Source organism: Pseudophryne corroboree, chromosome 10 (genome assembly GCF_028390025.1).
Source record: "Pseudophryne corroboree isolate aPseCor3 chromosome 10, aPseCor3.hap2, whole genome shotgun sequence".
NCBI classification, from domain to species: Eukaryota; Metazoa; Chordata; class Amphibia; order Anura; family Myobatrachidae; genus Pseudophryne; species Pseudophryne corroboree.
The window spans coordinates 11,057,505-11,074,543 of NC_086453.1; the positions used below are offsets into that span (position 1 = coordinate 11,057,505).

Here is a 17,039-nt window from a genome sequence, read left to right on the forward strand (position 1 = left end):
ATCCCCAGTGTATAATGTGTAGTGTACCCCGAGTGTAGCTTCCTGCATCCCCAGTGTATAATGTGTAGTGTACCCCTGTTCCCCGAGTGTAGCTTCCCGCATCCCCAGTGTATAATGTGTAGTGTACCCCTGTACCCCGAGTGTAGCTTCCTGCATCCCCAGTGTATAATGTGTAGTGTACCCCGAGTGTAGCTTCCTGCATCCCCAGTGTATAATGTGTAGTGTACCCCTGTTCCCCGAGTGTAGCTTCCTGCATCCCCAGTGTATAATGTGTAGTGTACCCCTGTACCCCGAGTGTAGCTTCCTGCATCCCCAGTGTATAATGTGTAGTGTACCCCTGTACCCCGAGTGTAGCTTCCTGCATCCCCAGTGTATAATGTGTAGTGTACCCCGAGTGTAGCTTCCTGCATCCCCAGTGTATAATGTGTAGTGTACCCCTAGTGTAACTTCCTGCATCCCCAGTGTATAATGTGTAGTGTACCCCTGTACCCCGAGTGTAGCTTACTGCATCCCCAGTGTATAATGTGTAGTGTACCCCTGTACCCCGAGTGTAGCTTCCTGCATCCCCAGTGTATAATGTGTAGAGTACCCCTGTACCCCGAGTGTAGCTTCCTGCATCCCCAGTGTATAATGTGTAGTGTACCCCTGTACCCCGAGTGTAGCTTCCTGCATCCCCAGTGTATAATGTGTAGTGTACCCCTGTTCCCCGAGTGTAGCTTCCTGCATCCCCAGTGTATAATGTGTAGTGTACCCCTGTACCCCGAGTGTAGCTTCCCGCATCCCCAGTGTATAATGTGTAGTGTACCCCTGTACCCCGAGTGTAGCTTCCTGCATCCCCAGTGTATAATGTGTAGTGTACCCCTGTACCCCGAGTGTAGCTTCCCGCATCCCCAGTGTATAATGTGTAGTGCACCACTGTACCCCGAGTGTAGCTTCCTGCATCCCCAGTGTATAATGTGTAGTGTACCCCTGTACCCCGAGTGTAGCTTCCTGCATCCCCAGTGTATAATGTGTAGTGTACCCCTGTACCCCGAGTGTAACTTCCTGCATCCCCAGTGTATAATGTGTAGTGTACCCCTGTACCCCGGGTGTAATATCCTGCATCCCCAGTGTATAATGTGTAGTGTACCCCTGTACCCCGGGTGTAATATCCTGCATCTCCAGTGTATAATGTGTAGTGTACCCCTGTACCCCGAGTGTAGCTTCCTGCATCCCCAGTGTATAATGTGTAGTGTACCCCTGTACCCCGAGTGTAACTTCCTGCATCCCCAGTGTATAATGTGTAGTGTACCCCTGTACCCCGAGTGTAGCTTCCTGCATCCCCAGTGTATAATGTGTAGTGTACCCCTGTACCCCGAGTGTAGCTTCCTGCATCCCCAGTGTATAATGTGTAGTGTACCCCTGTACCCCGAGTGTAGCTTCCCGCATCCCCAGTGTATAATGTGTAGTGTACCCCTGTACCCCGAGTGTAGCTTCCTGCATCCCCAGTGTATAATGTGTAGTGTACCCCTGTACCCCGAGTGTAGCTTCCTGCATCCCCAGTGTATAATGTGTAGTGTACCCCGAGTGTATCTTCCTGCATCCCCAGTGTATAATGTGTAGTGTACCCCTGTACCCCGGGTGTAGCTTCCTGCATCCCCAGTGTATAATGTGTAGTGTACCCCTGTACCCCGAGTGTAGCTTCCTGCATCCCCAGTGTATAATGTGTAGTGTACCCCTGTACCACGAGTGTAGCTTCCTGCATCCTCAGTGTATAATGTGTAGTGTACTCCTGTACCCCGAGTGTAGCTTCCTGCATCCCCAGTGTATAATGTGTAGTGTACCCCTGTACCCCGAGTGTAGCTTCCTGCATCCCCAGTGTATAATGTGTAGTGTACCCCTGTACCCCGAGTGTAGCTTCCTGCATCCCCAGTGTATAATGTGTAGTGTACCCCGAGTGTAGCTTCCTGCATCCCCAGTGTATAATGTGTAGTGTACCCCGAGTGTAGCTTCCTGCATCCCCAGTGTATGTGTAGTGTACCCCTGTACCCCGAGTGTAGCTTCCTGCATCCCCAGTGTATAATGTGTAGTGTACCCCTGTACCCCGAGTGTAGCTTCCTGCATCCCCAGTGTATAATGTGTAGTGTACCCCTGTACCCCGAGTGTAGCTTCCTGCATCCCCAGTGTATAATGTGTAGTGTACCCCTGTACCCCGAGTGTAGCTTCCTGCATCCCCAGTGTATAATGTGTAGTGTACCCCTGTACCCCGAGTGTAGCTTCCTGCATCCCCAGTGTATAATGTGTAGTGTACCCCTGTACCCCGAGTGTAGCTTCCTGCATCCCCAGTGTATAATGTGTAGTGTACCCCTGTACCCCGAGTGTAGCGTCCTGCACCCCCAGTGTATAATGTGTAGTGTACCCCTGTACCCCGAGTGTAGCTTCCTGCATCCCCAGTGTATAATGTGTAGTGTACCCCTGTAACCCGAGTGTAGCTTCCTGCATCCCCAGTGTATAATGTGTAGTGTACCCCGAGTGTAGCTTCCTGCATCCCCAGTGTATAATGTGTAGTGTACCCCTGTACCCCGAGTGTAGCTTCCTGCATCCCCAGTGTATAATGTGTAGTGTACCCCTGTACCCCGAGTGTAGCTTCCTGCATCCCCAGTGTATAATGTGTAGTGTACCCCGAGTGTAGCTTCCTGCATCCCCAGTGTATAATGTGTAGTGTACCCCTAGTGTAACTTCCTGCATCCCCAGTGTATAATGTGTAGTGTACCCCTGTACCCCGAGTGTAGCTTACTGCATCCCCAGTGTATAATGTGTAGTGTACCCCTGTACCCCGAGTGTAGCTTACTGCATCCCCAGTGTATAATGTGTAGTGTACCCCTGTACCCCGAGTGTAGCTTACTGCATCCCCAGTGTATAATGTGTAGTGTACCCCGAGTGTAGCTTCCTGCATCCCCAGTGTATAATGTGTAGTGTACCCCTGTACCCCGAGTGTAGCTTCCTGCATCCCCAGTGTATAATGTGTAGTGTACCCCTGTACCCCGAGTGTAGCTTCCTGCATCCCCAGTGTATAATGTGTAGTGTACCCCTGCACCACGGGTGTAGCTTCCTGCATCCCCAGTGTATAATGTGTAGTGTACCCCTGTACCCCGGGTGTAGCTTCCTGCATCCCCAGTGTATAATGTGTAGTGTACCCCTGTACCCCGGGTGTAGCTTCCTGCATCCCCAGTGTATAATGTGTAGTGTACCCCTGTACCCCGGGTGTAGCTTCCTGCATCCCCAGTGTATAATGTGTAGTGTACCCCTGTACCCCGAGTGTAGCTTCCTGCATCCCCAGTGTATAATGTGTAGTGTACCCCTGTACCCCGAGTGTAGCTTCCTGCATCCCCAGTGTATAATGTGTAGTGTACCCCGAGTGTAGCTTCCTGCATCCCCAGTGTATAATGTGTAGTGTACCCCTGTACCCCGAGTGTAGCTTCCTGCATCCCCAGTGTATAATGTGTAGTGTACCCCGAGTGTAGCTTCCAGCATCCCCAGTGTATAATGTGTAGTGTACCCCTGTACCCCGAGTGTAGCTTCCAGCATCCCCAGTGTATAATGTGTAGTGTACCCCTGTACCCCGGGTGTAGCTTCCTGCATCCCCAGTTTATAATGTGTAGTGTACCCCTGTACCCCGAGTGTAGCTTCCTGCATCCCCAGTGTATAATGTGTAGTGTACCCCTGTACCCCGGGTGTAGCTTCCTGCATCCCCAGTGTATAATGTGTAGTGTACCCCTGTACCCCGAGTGTAGCTTCCTGCATCCCCAGTGTATAATGTGTAGTGTACCCCTGTACCCCGAGTGTAGCTTCCTGCATCCCCAGTGTATAATGTGTAGTGTACCCCGAGTGTAGCTTCCTGCATCCCCAGTGTATAATGTGTAGTGTACCCCTGTACCCCGAGTGTAGCTTCCTGCATCCCCAGTGTATAATGTGTAGTGTACCCCTGTACCCCGAGTGTAGCTTCCTGCATCCCCAGTGTATAATGTGTAGTGTACCCCTGTACCCCGAGTGTAGCTTCCTGCATCCCCAGTGTATAATGTGTAGTGTATCCCTGTACCCCGAGTGTAGCTTCCTGCATCCCCAGTGTATAATGTGTAGTGTACCCCTGTACCCCGAGTGTAGCTTCCTGCATCCCCAGTGTATAATGTGTAGTGTACCCCTGTACCCCGAGTGTAGCTTCCTGCATCCCCAGTGTATAATGTGTAGTGTACCCCTGTATCCCGAGTGTAGCTTCCTGCATCCTGAGTGTTCTGTGTGTGCCCCTGTACCCCGAGTGTAGCTTCCTGCATCCTGAGTGTTCTGTGTGTGCCCCTGTACCCCGATTATTGCATCCTGTCTGTATTATACAGTATGTAGCCTGAGTGTACCTATGTGTGTGTATTACAGTCCCCCTCTGTGTACGCGTTATAGTCCCCTCTGTGTGCGTGTTACAGTCCTCCTCTGTGTACGCGTTATAGTCCCCCTCTGTGTGCATGTTATAGTCCCCCTCTGTGTGCATGTTATAGTCCTCCTCTGTGTGCGTGTTATAGCCTCTCTGTGTGCGTGTTATAGTCCCCTTCTGTATGTGTGTTATAGTCCCCCTCTGTGTGCATGTTATAGCCCCCTCTGTGTGCATGTTATAGCCCCCCTCTGTGTGCGTGTTATAGCCTCTCTGTGTGCGTGTTATAGTCCCCTTCTGTATGTGTGTTATAGTCCCCCCCTGTGTGCGTGTTATAGCCTCTCTGTGTGCGTGTTATAGTCCCCTTCTGTATGTGTGTTATAGTCCCCTCTGTGTGTGTGCTATAGTCCCCCCTCTGTGTGTGTGTTATAGCCTCCTCTGTGTGCGTGTTATAGCCTCTCTGTGTACGTGTTATAGTCCCCTTCTCTATGTGTGTTATAGTCCCCTCTGTGTGTGTGCTATAGTCCCCCCTCTGTGTGCGTGTTATAGTCCTCTGTGTGCGTGTTATAGTCCCCTTCTGTATGTATGTTATAGTCCCCTTCTGTATGCGTGTTATAGTCCTCCTCTGTGTGTGTGTTATAGTCCTCCTCTGTGTGCGTGTTATAGTCCCCTTCTGTATGTGTTATAGTCCCCTCTGTGTGTGCTTTAGTCCCCCCTCTGTGTGTGTGTTATAGCCTCCTCTGTGTGCGTGTGATAGTCCCCCTCTGTGTGTGTGTGTTATAGTCCCCCTCTGTGTGCGTGTTATAGCCCCCTCTGTGTGCATGTTATAGTCCCCTTATGTATGTGTTGTAGTCCTCCTCTGTGTGCGTGTTATAGTCCCCCTCTGTGTGTGTGTTATAGTCCCCCACTGTGTGTGTGTTATAGCCCCCTCTGTGTGTGTGTTATAGCCACCTCTGTGTGCGTGTTATAGTCGCCCCTCTGTGTGCGTGTTATAGTCCCCCCTCTGTGTGCGTGTTATAGCCCCCTCTTTGTGTGTGTTATAGCCACCTCTGTGTGCGTGTTATAGTCGCCCCTCTGTGTGCGTGTTATAGTCCCCCCTCTGTGTGCGTGTTATAGTCCCCACTCTGTATGCGTGTTATAGTCCCCTCTGTGTGCGTGTTATAGCCCCCTCTGTGTGCGTGTTATAGTCCCCCCTCTGTGTGCGTGTTATAGCCCCCTCTGTGTGCGTGTTATAGCCACCTCTGTGTGCGTGTTGTAGTCCCCCCTCTGTGTGCGTGTTATAGTCCCCCCTCTGTATGCGTGTTATAGTCCCCTCTCTGTGCGTGTTATAGCCCCCTCTATGTGCGTGTTATAGCCCCCTCTGTGTGCGTGTTATAGTCGCCCCTCTGTGTGCGTGTTATAGTCGCCCCTCTGTGTGCGTGTTATAGTCGCCCCTCTGTGTGCGTGTTATAGTCGCCCCTTTGTGTGCGTGTTATAGTCCCCCCTCTGTGTGCGTGTTATAGCCCCCTCTGTGTGTGTGTTATAGCCCCCTCTGTGTGCGTGTTATAGTCGCCCCTCTGTGTGCGTGTTATAGTCGCCCCTCTGTATGCGTGTTATAGTCCCCTCTGTGTGCGTGTTATAGTCCCCTCTGTGTGCGTGTTATAGCCCCCTCTGTGTGCGTGTTATAGTCCCCCTCTGTGTGTGTTATAGCCCCCTCTGTGTGTGTGTGTTATAGCCCCCTCTGTGTGCGTGTTATAGTCGCCCCTCTGTGTGCGTGTTATAGTCCCCCCTCTGTATGCGTGTTATAGGCCCCTCTGTGTGCGTGTTATAGTCCCCTCTGTGTGCGTGTTATAGCCCCCTCTGTGTGCGTGTTATAGTCCCCCTCTGTGTGTGTTATAGCCCTCTCTGTGTGTGTGTGTTATAGCCCCCTCTGTGTGCGTGTTATAGTCCCCCACTATGTGTGTGTTCTAGTCCCCTCTGTGTGTGTGTTATAGTCGCCCCTCTGTGTGAGTGTTATAGTCGCCCCTCTGTGTGAGTGTTATAGTCGCCCCTCTGTGTGCGTGTTATAGTCCCCTCTGTGTGCGTGTTATAGCCCCCTCTGTGTGCGTGTTATAGCCCCCTCTATGTGTGTGTTATAGTCCCCTCTGTGTGTGTGTTATAGTCGCCCCTCTGTGTGAGTGTTATAGTCGCCCCTCTGTGTGAGTGTTATAGTCGCCCCTCTGTGTGCGTGTTATAGTCCCCTCTGTGTGCGTGTTATAGTCCCCCTCTATGTGCGTGTTATAGTCCCCTCTGTGTGTGTGTTATAGTCGCCCCTCTGTGTGAGTGTTGTGCGGGTTATAGTCCCCTCTGTGTGCATGTTATAGCCCCCTCTGTGTGTGTGTTATAGCCCCCTCTGTGTGTGTGTGTGTTATAGCCCCCTCTGTGTGCGTGTTATAGTCCCCTCTGTGTGCATGTTATAGTCCCCTCTGTGTGCATGTTATAGCCCCCTCTGTGTGTGTGTTATAGTCCCCTCTGTCTGCGTGTTATAACCCCCTCTGTGTGTGTGTTATAGCCCCCTCTGTGTGCGTGTTATAGTCCACCTCTGTGTGTGTGTTATAGTCCTCCTCTGTGTGTGTGTTATAGCCCCCTCTGTGTGCGTGTTATAGCCCCCTCTGTGTGCGTGTTATAGCCCCCTCTGTGTGCGTGTTATAGTCCCTCCTCTATGTGCGTGTTATAGTCCCCCTCTGTGTGAGTGTTATAGCCCCCTCTGTGTGAGTGTTATAGCCCCCTCTGTGTGCGTATTATAGCCCCCTCTGTGTGCGTGTTATAGCCCCCTCTGTGTGCGTGTTATAGTCCCCCCTCTATGTGCGTGTTATAGTCCCCCTCTGTGTGAGTGTTATAGCCCCCTCTCTGTGAGTGTTATAGTCCCCCTCTGTGTGAGTGTTATAGCCCCCTCTGTGTGAGTGTTATAGCCCCCTCTGTGTGAGTGTTATAGCCCCCTCTGTGTGCGTATTATAGCCCCCTCTGTGTGCGTATTATAGCCCCCTCTGTGTGCGTGTTATAGCCCCCTCTGTGTGCGTGTTATAGCCCCCTCTGTGTGCGTGTTATAGCCCCCTCTGTGTGCGTGTTATAGTCCCCCTCTGTGTGAGTGTTATAGCCCCTCTGTGTGAGTGTTATAGTCCCCCTCTGTGTGAGTGTTATAGCCCCCTCTGTGTGTGTGTTATAGCCCCCTCTGTGTGCGTGTTATAGCCCCCTCTGTGTGCGTGTTATAGTCCCCCCTCTGTGTGCGTGTTATAGTCCCCCTCTGTGTGAGTGTTATAGTCCCCCTCTGTGTGAGTGTTATAGCCCCCTCTGTGTGAGTGTTATAGCCCTACTCTGTGTGCGTGTTATAGTCCCCCTCTGTGTGAGTGTTATAGCCCTCCTCTATGTGCGTGTTATAGCCCCCTGTGTGTGCGTGTTGGTATCCGGACTCCAGGTCGACAACAAAAAGGTCGACACACCTTAGGTCGACACCAATTGGTCAACACACCTTAGGTCGACATGGACAAAAGGTCGACATGGACAAAAGGTAGACAGGAACAAGGTCGACATGGAAAAAGGTCGACATGAGTTTTTCACAATTTTTTTCTTTTTTGGAACCTTTTCATACTGAACGATCCACGTGGACTACGATTGGAACGGTAATCTGTGCCGAGCGGAGCAAAGCGAAGGCACCATGCCCGAAGCATGGCGAGCTGACGCGGTGCACTAATTGGGGTTCCAGGTCATTCTACGAAGAAAACGACACCAAAAAAACATTAAAAACTCATGTCGACCTTTTTCCATGTCGACCTTGTCCCTGTTGACCTTTTGTCCATGTCGACCTTTTGTCCATGTCGACCTAAGGTGTGTCGACCAATTGGCGTCGACCTAAGGTGTGTCGACCTTTTTGTTGTCGACCTGGAGTCCCAGACCTGTGCGTGTTATAGCCCCCTCTGTGTGCGTGTTATAGTCCCCCTCTGTATGCGTGTTATAGCCCCCTCTGTGTGCATGTTATAGCCCCCTCTGTGTGCGTGTTATAGCCCCCTCTGTGTGCGTGTTATAGCCTCCTCTGTGTGTGTGTTATTTTCCTCCTCTGTATGCGTGTTATAGTCCTCCTCTGTGTGTGTGTTATAGTCCTCCTCTGTATGCGTGTTATAGTCCTCCTCTGTGTGTGTGTTATAGTCCTCCTCTGTATGCGTGTTATAGTCCTCCTCTGTGTGTGTGTTATAGTCCCCTCTGTGTGTGTGTTATAATCCCCTCTGTGTGTGTGTTATAGTCCCCTCTGTATGCGTGTTATAGTCCTCCTCTGTGTGTGTGTTATAGTCCTCCTCTGTATGCGTGTTATAGTCCTCCTCTGTGTGTGTTTTATAGTCCCCTCTGTGTGCGTGTTATAGTCCTCCTCTGTATGCGTGTTATAGTCCTCCTCTGTGTGTGTGTGTTATAGTCCCCTCTGTGTGTGTGTTATAGTCCCCTCTGTATGCGTGTTATAGTCCTCCTCTGTGTGTGTGTTAATAGTCCCCTCTGTGTGCGTGTTATAGTCCTCCTCTGTATGAGTGTTATAGTCCCCCTCTGTGTGTGTGTTATAGTCCCCTCTGTATGCGTGTTATAGTCCTCCTCTGTTTGTGTGTTATAGTCCTCCTCTGTATGCATGTTATAGTCCTCTTCTGTATGCGTGTTATAGTCCTCCTCTGTGTGTGTGTTATAGTCCCCTCTGTGTGTGTTATAGTCCTCCTCTGTATGTGTGTTATAGTCCCCCTCTGTGTATGTGTTATAGTCCTCCTCTGTGTGTGTGTTATAGTCCTCCTCTGTATGCGTGTTATAGTCCTCCTCTGTGTGTGTGTTATAGTCCTCCTCTGTATGCGTGTTATAGTCCTCCTCTGTGTGTGTGTTATAGTCCCCTCTGTGTATGTGTTATAGTCCTCCTCTGTGTGTGTGTTATAGTCCCCTCTGTATGCGTGTTATAGTCCTCCTCTGTGTGTGTGTTATAGCCCCCTCTGTGTGCATGTTATAGTCATCCTCTGTATGCGTGTTATAGTCCTCCTCTGTGTGTGTGTTATAGTACCCTCTGTGTGTGTGTTATAGTCCTCCTCTGTATGCGTGTTATAGTCCTCCTCTGTGTGTGTGTTATAGTCCCCTCTGTGTATGTGTTATAGTCCTCCTCTGTGTGTGTGTTATAGTCCCCTCTGTATGCGTGTTATAGTCCTCCTCAGTGTGTGTGTTATAGTCCCCTCTGTGTATGTGTTATAGTCCTCCTCTGTGTGTGTGTTATAGTCCCCTCTGTATGCGTGTTATAGTCCCCCTCTGTATGCGTGTTATAGTCCTCCTCTGTGTGTGTGTTATAGTCCTCCTCTGTATGCGTGTTATAGTCCTCCTCTGTGTGTGTGTTATAGTCCTCCTCTGTATGCGTGTTATAGTCCTCCTCTGTGTGTGTGTTATAGTCCTCCTCTGTATGCGTGTTATAGTCCTCTGTGTGTGTGTTATAGTCCCCTCTGTGTGTGTGTTATAGTCCCCTCTGTGTGTTTGTGTTATAGTCCTCCTCTGTATGCGTGTTATAGTCCTCCACTGTGTGTGTGTTATAGTCCCCTCTGTGTGTTTGTGTTATAGTCCTCCTCTGTATGCGTGTTATAGTCCCCTCTGTATGCGTGTTATAGTCCTCCTCTGTATGTGTGTTATAGTCCCCTCTGTGTGTGTGTTATAGTCCTCCTCTGTGTGTGTGTTATAGTCCTCCTCTGTGTGTGTGTTATAGCCCCCTCTGTGTGGGTGTTATAGCCCCCTCTGTGTGTGTGTTATAGCCCCCTCTATGTGTGTGTTATAGCCCCCTCTATGTATGTGTTATAGCCCCCTCTATGTGTGTGTTATAGCCCCCTCAGTGTGGCAGGTCATTGCTGGTGGCGTTCTGTGATCCGGTAGTATACTGGATGAAGACGCAGTCACCCGTCGCATGTATGTCACCTGACCTGTGAGTCTGATCTGTGTTCCAGATAATGTCTCCCCTGCGGTGTCTGGGGGCCCCCAGCAGGTGGAGGATGATGAGGGGGACGTCTTTGATTTTGACAGTGATGATGAAGCAGACAGTAAAGGGATAAAGAAGAGACTGTCATCCTCCAGCAGCGTCCCAGAGACCCCCCACCCGCAGGAACACCCCTCCCCCAGCTCAGGTAACCTCCTGTCTGTGGTAACACTGTACTTACCTGCGTCCCACCTACCCACATGTTATATCAGCCTGCCCCGGTACCTGCTATTCCCTGTCTGCCATCTGAGCTGGCACCGCCCAGCCTGCCCCGGTACCTGCTATTCCCTGTCTGCCATCTGAGCTGGCACCACCCAGCCTGCCCCGGTACCTGCTATTCCCTGTCTGCCATCTGAGCTGGCACCACCCAGCCTGCCCTGGTACCTGCTATTCCCTGTCTGCCATCTGAGCTGGCACCACCCACCCTGCCCCGGTACCTGCTACTCCCTGTCTGCCATCTGAGCTGGCACCACCCAGCCTGCCCTGGTACCTGCTATTCCCTGTTTGCCACCTGATCTGGCACCACCCAGCCTGCCCTGGTACCTGCTATTCCCTGGCTGCCATCTGAGCTGGCACCACCCAGCCTGCCCTGGTACCTGCTATTCCCTGTCTGCCATCTGATCTGGCACCACCCAGCCTGCCCTGGTACCTGCTATTCCCTGTCTGCCATCTGAGCTGGCACCACCCAGCCTGTCCTGGTACCTGCTATTCCCTGTCTGCCATCTGAGCTAGCACCACCCAGCCTGCCCCGGTACCTGCTATTCCCTGTCTGCCATCTGAGCTGGCACCAACCAGCCTGTCCCGGTATCTGCTATTCCCTGTCTGCCATCTGATCTGGCACCAACCAGCCTGCCCCGGTATCTGCTATTCCCTGTCTGCCATCAGAGCTAGCACCACCCAGCCTGCCCCGGTACCTGCTATTCCCTGTCTGCCATCAGAGCTGGCACCACCCAGCCTGCCCCGGTACCTGCTATTCCCTGTCTGCCATCAGAGCTGGCACCACCCAGCCTGCCCCGGTACCTGCTATTCCCTGTCTGCCATCAGAGCTGGCACCACCCAGCCTGCCCCGGTACCTGCTATTCCCTGTCTGCCATCTGAGCTGTCAACAATCAGCCTGCCCCGGTACCTGCTATTCCCTGTCTGCCATCTGAGCTGTCACCACCCAGCCTGCCCCGGTACCTGCTATTCCCTGTCTGCCATCAGAGCTGGCACCACCCAGCCTGCCCCGGTACCGGCTATTCCCTGTCTGCCATCTGAGCTGTCACCAATCAGCCTGCCCCGGTACCTGCTATTCCCTGTCTGCCATCTGAGCTGTCACCAATCAGCCTGCCCCGGTACCTGCTATTCCCTGTCTGCCATCTGAGCTAGCACCACCCAGCCTGCCCCGGTACCTGCTATTCCCTGTCTGCCATCTGAGCTGGCACCAACCAGCCTGTCCCGGTATCTGCTATTCCCTGTCTGCCATCTGAGCTGGCACCAACCAGCCTGCCCCGGTACCTGCTACTCCCTGTCTGCCATCTGAGCTGGCACCACCCAGCCTGCCCTGGTACCTGCTATTCCCTGTTTGCCACCTGATCTGGCACCACCCAGCCTGCCCTGGTACCTGCTATTCCCTGGCTGCCATCTGTGCTGGCACCACCCAGCCTGCCCTGGTACCTGCTATTCCCTGTCTGCCATCTGATCTGGCACCACCCAGCCTGCCCTGGTACCTGCTATTCCCTGTCTGCCATCTGAGCTGGCATCACCCAGCCTGCCCTGGTACCTGCTATTCCCTGTCTGCCATCTGAGCTAGCACCACCCAGCCTGCCCCGGTACCTGCTATTCCCTGTCTGCCATCTGAGCTGGCACCAACCAGCCTGCCCCGGTATCTGCTATTCCCTGTCTGCCATCAGAGCTAGCACCACCCAGCCTGCCCCGGTACCTGCTATTCCCTGTCTGCCATCAGAGCTGGCACCACCCAGCCTGCCCCGGTACCTGCTATTCCCTGTCTGCCATCAGAGCTGGCACCACCCAGCCTGCCCCGGTACCTGCTATTCCCTGTCTGCCATCAGAGCTGGCACCACCCAGCCTGCCCCGGTACCTGCTATTCCCTGTCTGCCATCTGAGCTGTCACCAATCAGCCTGCCCCGGTACCTGCTATTCCCTGTCTGCCATCTGAGCTGTCACCACCCAGCCTGCCCTGGTACCTGCTATTCCCTGTCTGCCATCAGAGCTGGCACCACCCAGCCTGCCCCGGTACCTGCTATTCCCTGTCTGCCATCTGAGCTGGCACCAATCAGCCTGCCCCGGTACCTGCTATTCCCTGTCTGCCATCTGAGCTGGCACCAATCAGCCTGCCCCGGTACCTGCTATTCCCTGTCTGCCATCTGAGCTGGCACCGCCCAGCCTGCCTCGGTACCTGCTATTCCCTGTCTGCCATCTGAGCTGTCACCAATCAGCCTGCCATGGTACCTGCTATTCCCTGTCTGCCATCTGAGCTGGCACCACCCAGCCTGCCCCGGTACCTGCTATTCCCTGTCTGCTATCTGAGCTGGCACCACCCAGCCTGTCCCGGTATCTGCTATCCCCTGTCTGCCATCTGAGCTGGCACCACACAGCCTGCCCCGGTACCTGCTATTCCCTGTCTGCCATCTGAGCTGTCACCAATCAGCCTGCCCCGGTATCTGCTATTCCCTGTCTGCCATCTGAGCTGGCACCGCCCAGCCTGCCCCGGTACCTGCTATTCCCTGTCTGCCATCTGAGCTGTCACCAATCAGCCTGCCCCGGTACCTGCTATTCCCTGTCTGCCATCTGAGCTGGCACCACCCAGCCTGCCCCGGTACCTGCTATTCCCTGTCTGCCATCTGAGCTGGCACCACCCAGCCTGTCCCGGTATCTGCTATCCCCTGTCTGCCATCTGAGCTGGCACCACCCAGCCTGCCCCGGTACCTGCTATTCCCTGTCGGCCATCTGAGCTGGCACCAACCAGCCTGCCCCGGTATCTGCTATTCCCTGTCTGCCATCAGAGCTGGCACCGCCCAGCCTGCCCCGGTACCTGCTATTCCCTGTCTGCCATCTGAGCTGGCACCAATCAGCCTGCCCCAGTACCTGCTATTCCCTGTCTGCCATCTGAGCTGGCACCACCCAGCCTGTCCCGGTATCTGCTATCCCCTGTCTGCCATCTGAGCTGGCACCACCCAGCCTGCCCCGGTACCTGCTATTCCCTGTCTGCCATCTGAGCTGGCACCAACCAGCCTGCCCCGGTATCTGCTATTCCCTGTCTGCCATCTGAGCTGGCACCAACCAGCCTGCCCCGGTATCTGCAATTCCCTGTCTGCCATCAGAGCTGGCTCCGCCCAGCCTGCCCCGGTACCTGCTATTCCCTGTCTGCCATCTGAGCTGGCACCGCCCAGCCTGCCCCGGTACCTGCTATTCCCTGTCTGCCATCAGAGCTGGCACCACCCAGCCTGCCCCGGTACCTGCTATTCCCTGTCTGCCATCAGAGCTGGCACCACCCAGCTTGCCCCGGTACCTGCTATTCCCTGTCTGCCATCTGAGCTGTCACCAATCAGCCTGCCCCGGTACCTGCTATTCCCTGTCTGATATCTGAGCTGGCACCGCCCAGCCTGCCCCGGTACCTGCTATTCCCTGTCTGCCATCAGAGCTGGCACCACCCAGCCTGCCCCGGTACCTGCTATTCCCTGTCTGCCATCAGAGCTGGCACCACCCAGCCTGCCCCGGTACCTGCTATTCCCTGTCTGCCATCTGAGCTGGCACCGCCCAGCCTGCCCCGGTACCTGCTATTCCCTGTCTGCCATCTGAGCTGGCACCGCCCAGCCTGCCCCGGTACCTGCTATTCCCTGTCTGCCATCTGAGCTGTCACCAATCAGCCTGCCCCGGTACCTGCTATTCCCTGTCTGCCATCTGAGCTGGCACCACCCAGCCTGTCCCGGTATCTGCTATCCCCTGTCTGCCATCTGAGCTGGCACCACCCAGCCTGCCCCGGTACCTGCTATTCCCTGTCTGCCATCTGAGCTGGCACCAACCAGCCTGCCCCGGTATCTGCTATTCCCTGTCTGCCATCAGAGCTGGCACCACCCAGCCTGCCCCGGTACCTGCTATTTCCTGTCTGCCATCTGAGCTGGCACCGCCCAGCCTGCCCCGGTACCTGCTATTCCCTGTCTGCCATCAGAGCTGGCACCACCCAGCCTGCCCCGGCACCTGCTATTCCCTGTCTGCCATCAGAGCTGGCACCACCCAGCCTGCCCCAGTACCTGCTATTCCCTGTCTGCCATCTGAGCTGTCACCAATCAGCCTGCCCCGGTACCTGCTATTCCCTGTCTGCCATCTGAGCTGGCACCGCCCAGCCTGCCCCGGTACCTGCTATTCCCTGTCTGCCATCAGAGCTGGCACCACCCAGCCTGCCCCGGTACCTGCTATTCCCTGTCTGCCATCAGAGCTGGCACCACCCAGCCTGCCCCGGACCTGCTATTCCCTGTTTGCCATCTGAGCTGTCACCAATCAGCCTGCCCTGGTACCTGCTATTCCCTGTCTGCCATCTGAGCTGGCACCGCCCAGCCTGCCCCGGTACCTGCTATTCCCTGTCTGCCATCTGAGCTGGCACCAACCAGCCTGCCCCGGTATCTGCTATTCCCTGTCTGCCATCTGAGCTGGCACCAACCAGCCTGCCCCGGTACCTGCTATTCCCTGCCTGCAATCTGAGCTGGCACCAACCAGCCTGCCCCGGTATCTGCTATTCCCTGTCTGCCATCTGAGCTGGCACCACCCAGCCTGCCCCAGTACCTGCTATTCCCTGTGCACAGGGTTTGTGTGGCGTCACCTGCTTGGTTGTGCGTATGCACTGTCTGCGTGATACAATCAGGGGCGTATCATCCATAAGGCTGACTAGGCTGAAGCCTAGGGGCCACTCAGAACTAGGGGCCACTCAGAACTAGGGGCCTGTCAATTTTGTTTTCTGAGTCACTGTTACCTGCGCCCTAAGGCTACAATTGCTAAAGGCACTTTGTACCTTAGCAAGGTACACTCATAGGCCCTCATTCCGAGTTGTTCGCTCGCTAGCTGCTTTTAGCAGCATTGCACACGTTAGGCCACCGCCCTCTGGGAGTGAATCTTAGCATAGCAGAAGTGCGAATGAAAGATTAGCAGAATTGCGAAAATAAATTTCTTTGCAGTTTCTGAGTAGCTCCAGACTTACTCCTACACTGCGATCAGTTCAGTCAGTTTCGTTGCTGGTTTGACGTCACAAACGCACCCAGCGTTCGCCCAGACACTCCCCCGTTTCTCCAGCCACTCCCGCGTTTCCCCCAGAAACGGCAGCATTTTTTCACACACACCCATAAAACGGCGAGTTTCCGCCCAGAAACACCCACTTTCTGTCAATCACACTCCGATCACCAGAACGAAGAAATTTCTTCGTTAGGCCGTGAGTAAAATACCAAACTTTTGTGCTAATTTACTTTGCGCAGACGCACTGCGAACATTGCGCATGCGCAGTTTGCGACTAATCGCTCTGTTGCGAAAAAAACTAACGAGCGAACAACTCGGAATGAGGGCCATAGTCAGGTGAGGTTTGTTATGAGACAAATGGGGGGTATGCAGCGGACAAATCGCGCACTAGCGCTATTTCAGAAGAGAAAAGAAAAGGACGAACGACTGCGCTGTGAGAGAAGAGGGCAGCAGACTGTATTTCTGCTGGGTATCTGTGTCTGAGAGTGTAAATGGTGGCACAAGCTCTGCTTCCCAACGTCAGCTTTAGTGGGGTGAAAGATTGAAGTGCCGGAGGGGGCCCAAAATACCTGACAGCCTAGGGGCCCGGCCATCGGTTAATACGGCCCTGGCTGCAATATCGCAGTATAAAATACCCAGAGTTACACACCAGATAACTTCATGTATCTCCCAAGAAATTGTCCTGTACAGCCCCAGACCAGAGGGCACCCGCATGTGTGCCTATGAAGATGGGCGTGGCTCTGGCCCGCCTGCTGCCCGGTAATGTGCAACTGGAGTGGTCTAATGTAGGCTGAGAGCAGGAACGGCGTGATTGCTCAGTGGTTAACACCGTACGAGCAGGCTTGGACTCTGGAGCCTATGGGGGTAATTCGGAGTTGATTGTAAATTTAGCACATCTACGATCAATTACTCTGACATGTGGGGGACTCCCCCCCCCCCCAACAGTCCGGACACGCCTCCGTTGCCCGGACCGCGCCCCGCCAACGCTAGGTGCGTTTGCAGTAAGATAATATGGATTGCGCACCTGCATTGCATGTCACAAATGTGCTCTGCCAGCTGCTCAGTCCCCCCCCCCGCCCGGAACACTTGTCATGTATCGTGTCCGCTGATACAATGTATGTCTCTTATACCATCTCTAGGGGTCACATCTCTGTACATTGCTACAAAGTAACAACACGGTGACCTCATGGTCATGTGACCGCCTGTACAGGAATGCATCTGGCTGCTCTGACAATGGCGGCATTGATGAGACAAGGGGGTGATGGATGTGTTGTGGTATGAATTGAGCCCTTGCTTCTCCATATAACACACTGCCCTCCTCTCTCTGCATATACAGCCCTGTAGCCTTTTCCACAACTATATTACTTGGGCAGATATTGTGACGGGAATAGTAACTGGTATACATAGTACCAGCGGAGGGGACTG

At 53.8% G+C, this 17,039-nt stretch overlaps 1 protein-coding gene across 4 annotated transcripts in view; it reads left to right on the plus strand.

Annotated features, from left to right (window-relative positions):
* The window catches only part of ARHGEF10L (Rho guanine nucleotide exchange factor 10 like), a 252,227-nt gene that overhangs the window by 101,321 nt on the left and 133,867 nt on the right, over positions 1–17,039 (plus strand). For all 4 annotated transcript variants that reach the window (XM_063942112.1, XM_063942111.1, XM_063942110.1 and 1 more), the window contains exon 3: positions 10,360–10,536. In XM_063942112.1, the coding sequence (XP_063798182.1) occupies positions 10,360–10,536 (177 nt within the window). The remainder of the gene's footprint in view (positions 1–10,359; positions 10,537–17,039) is intronic.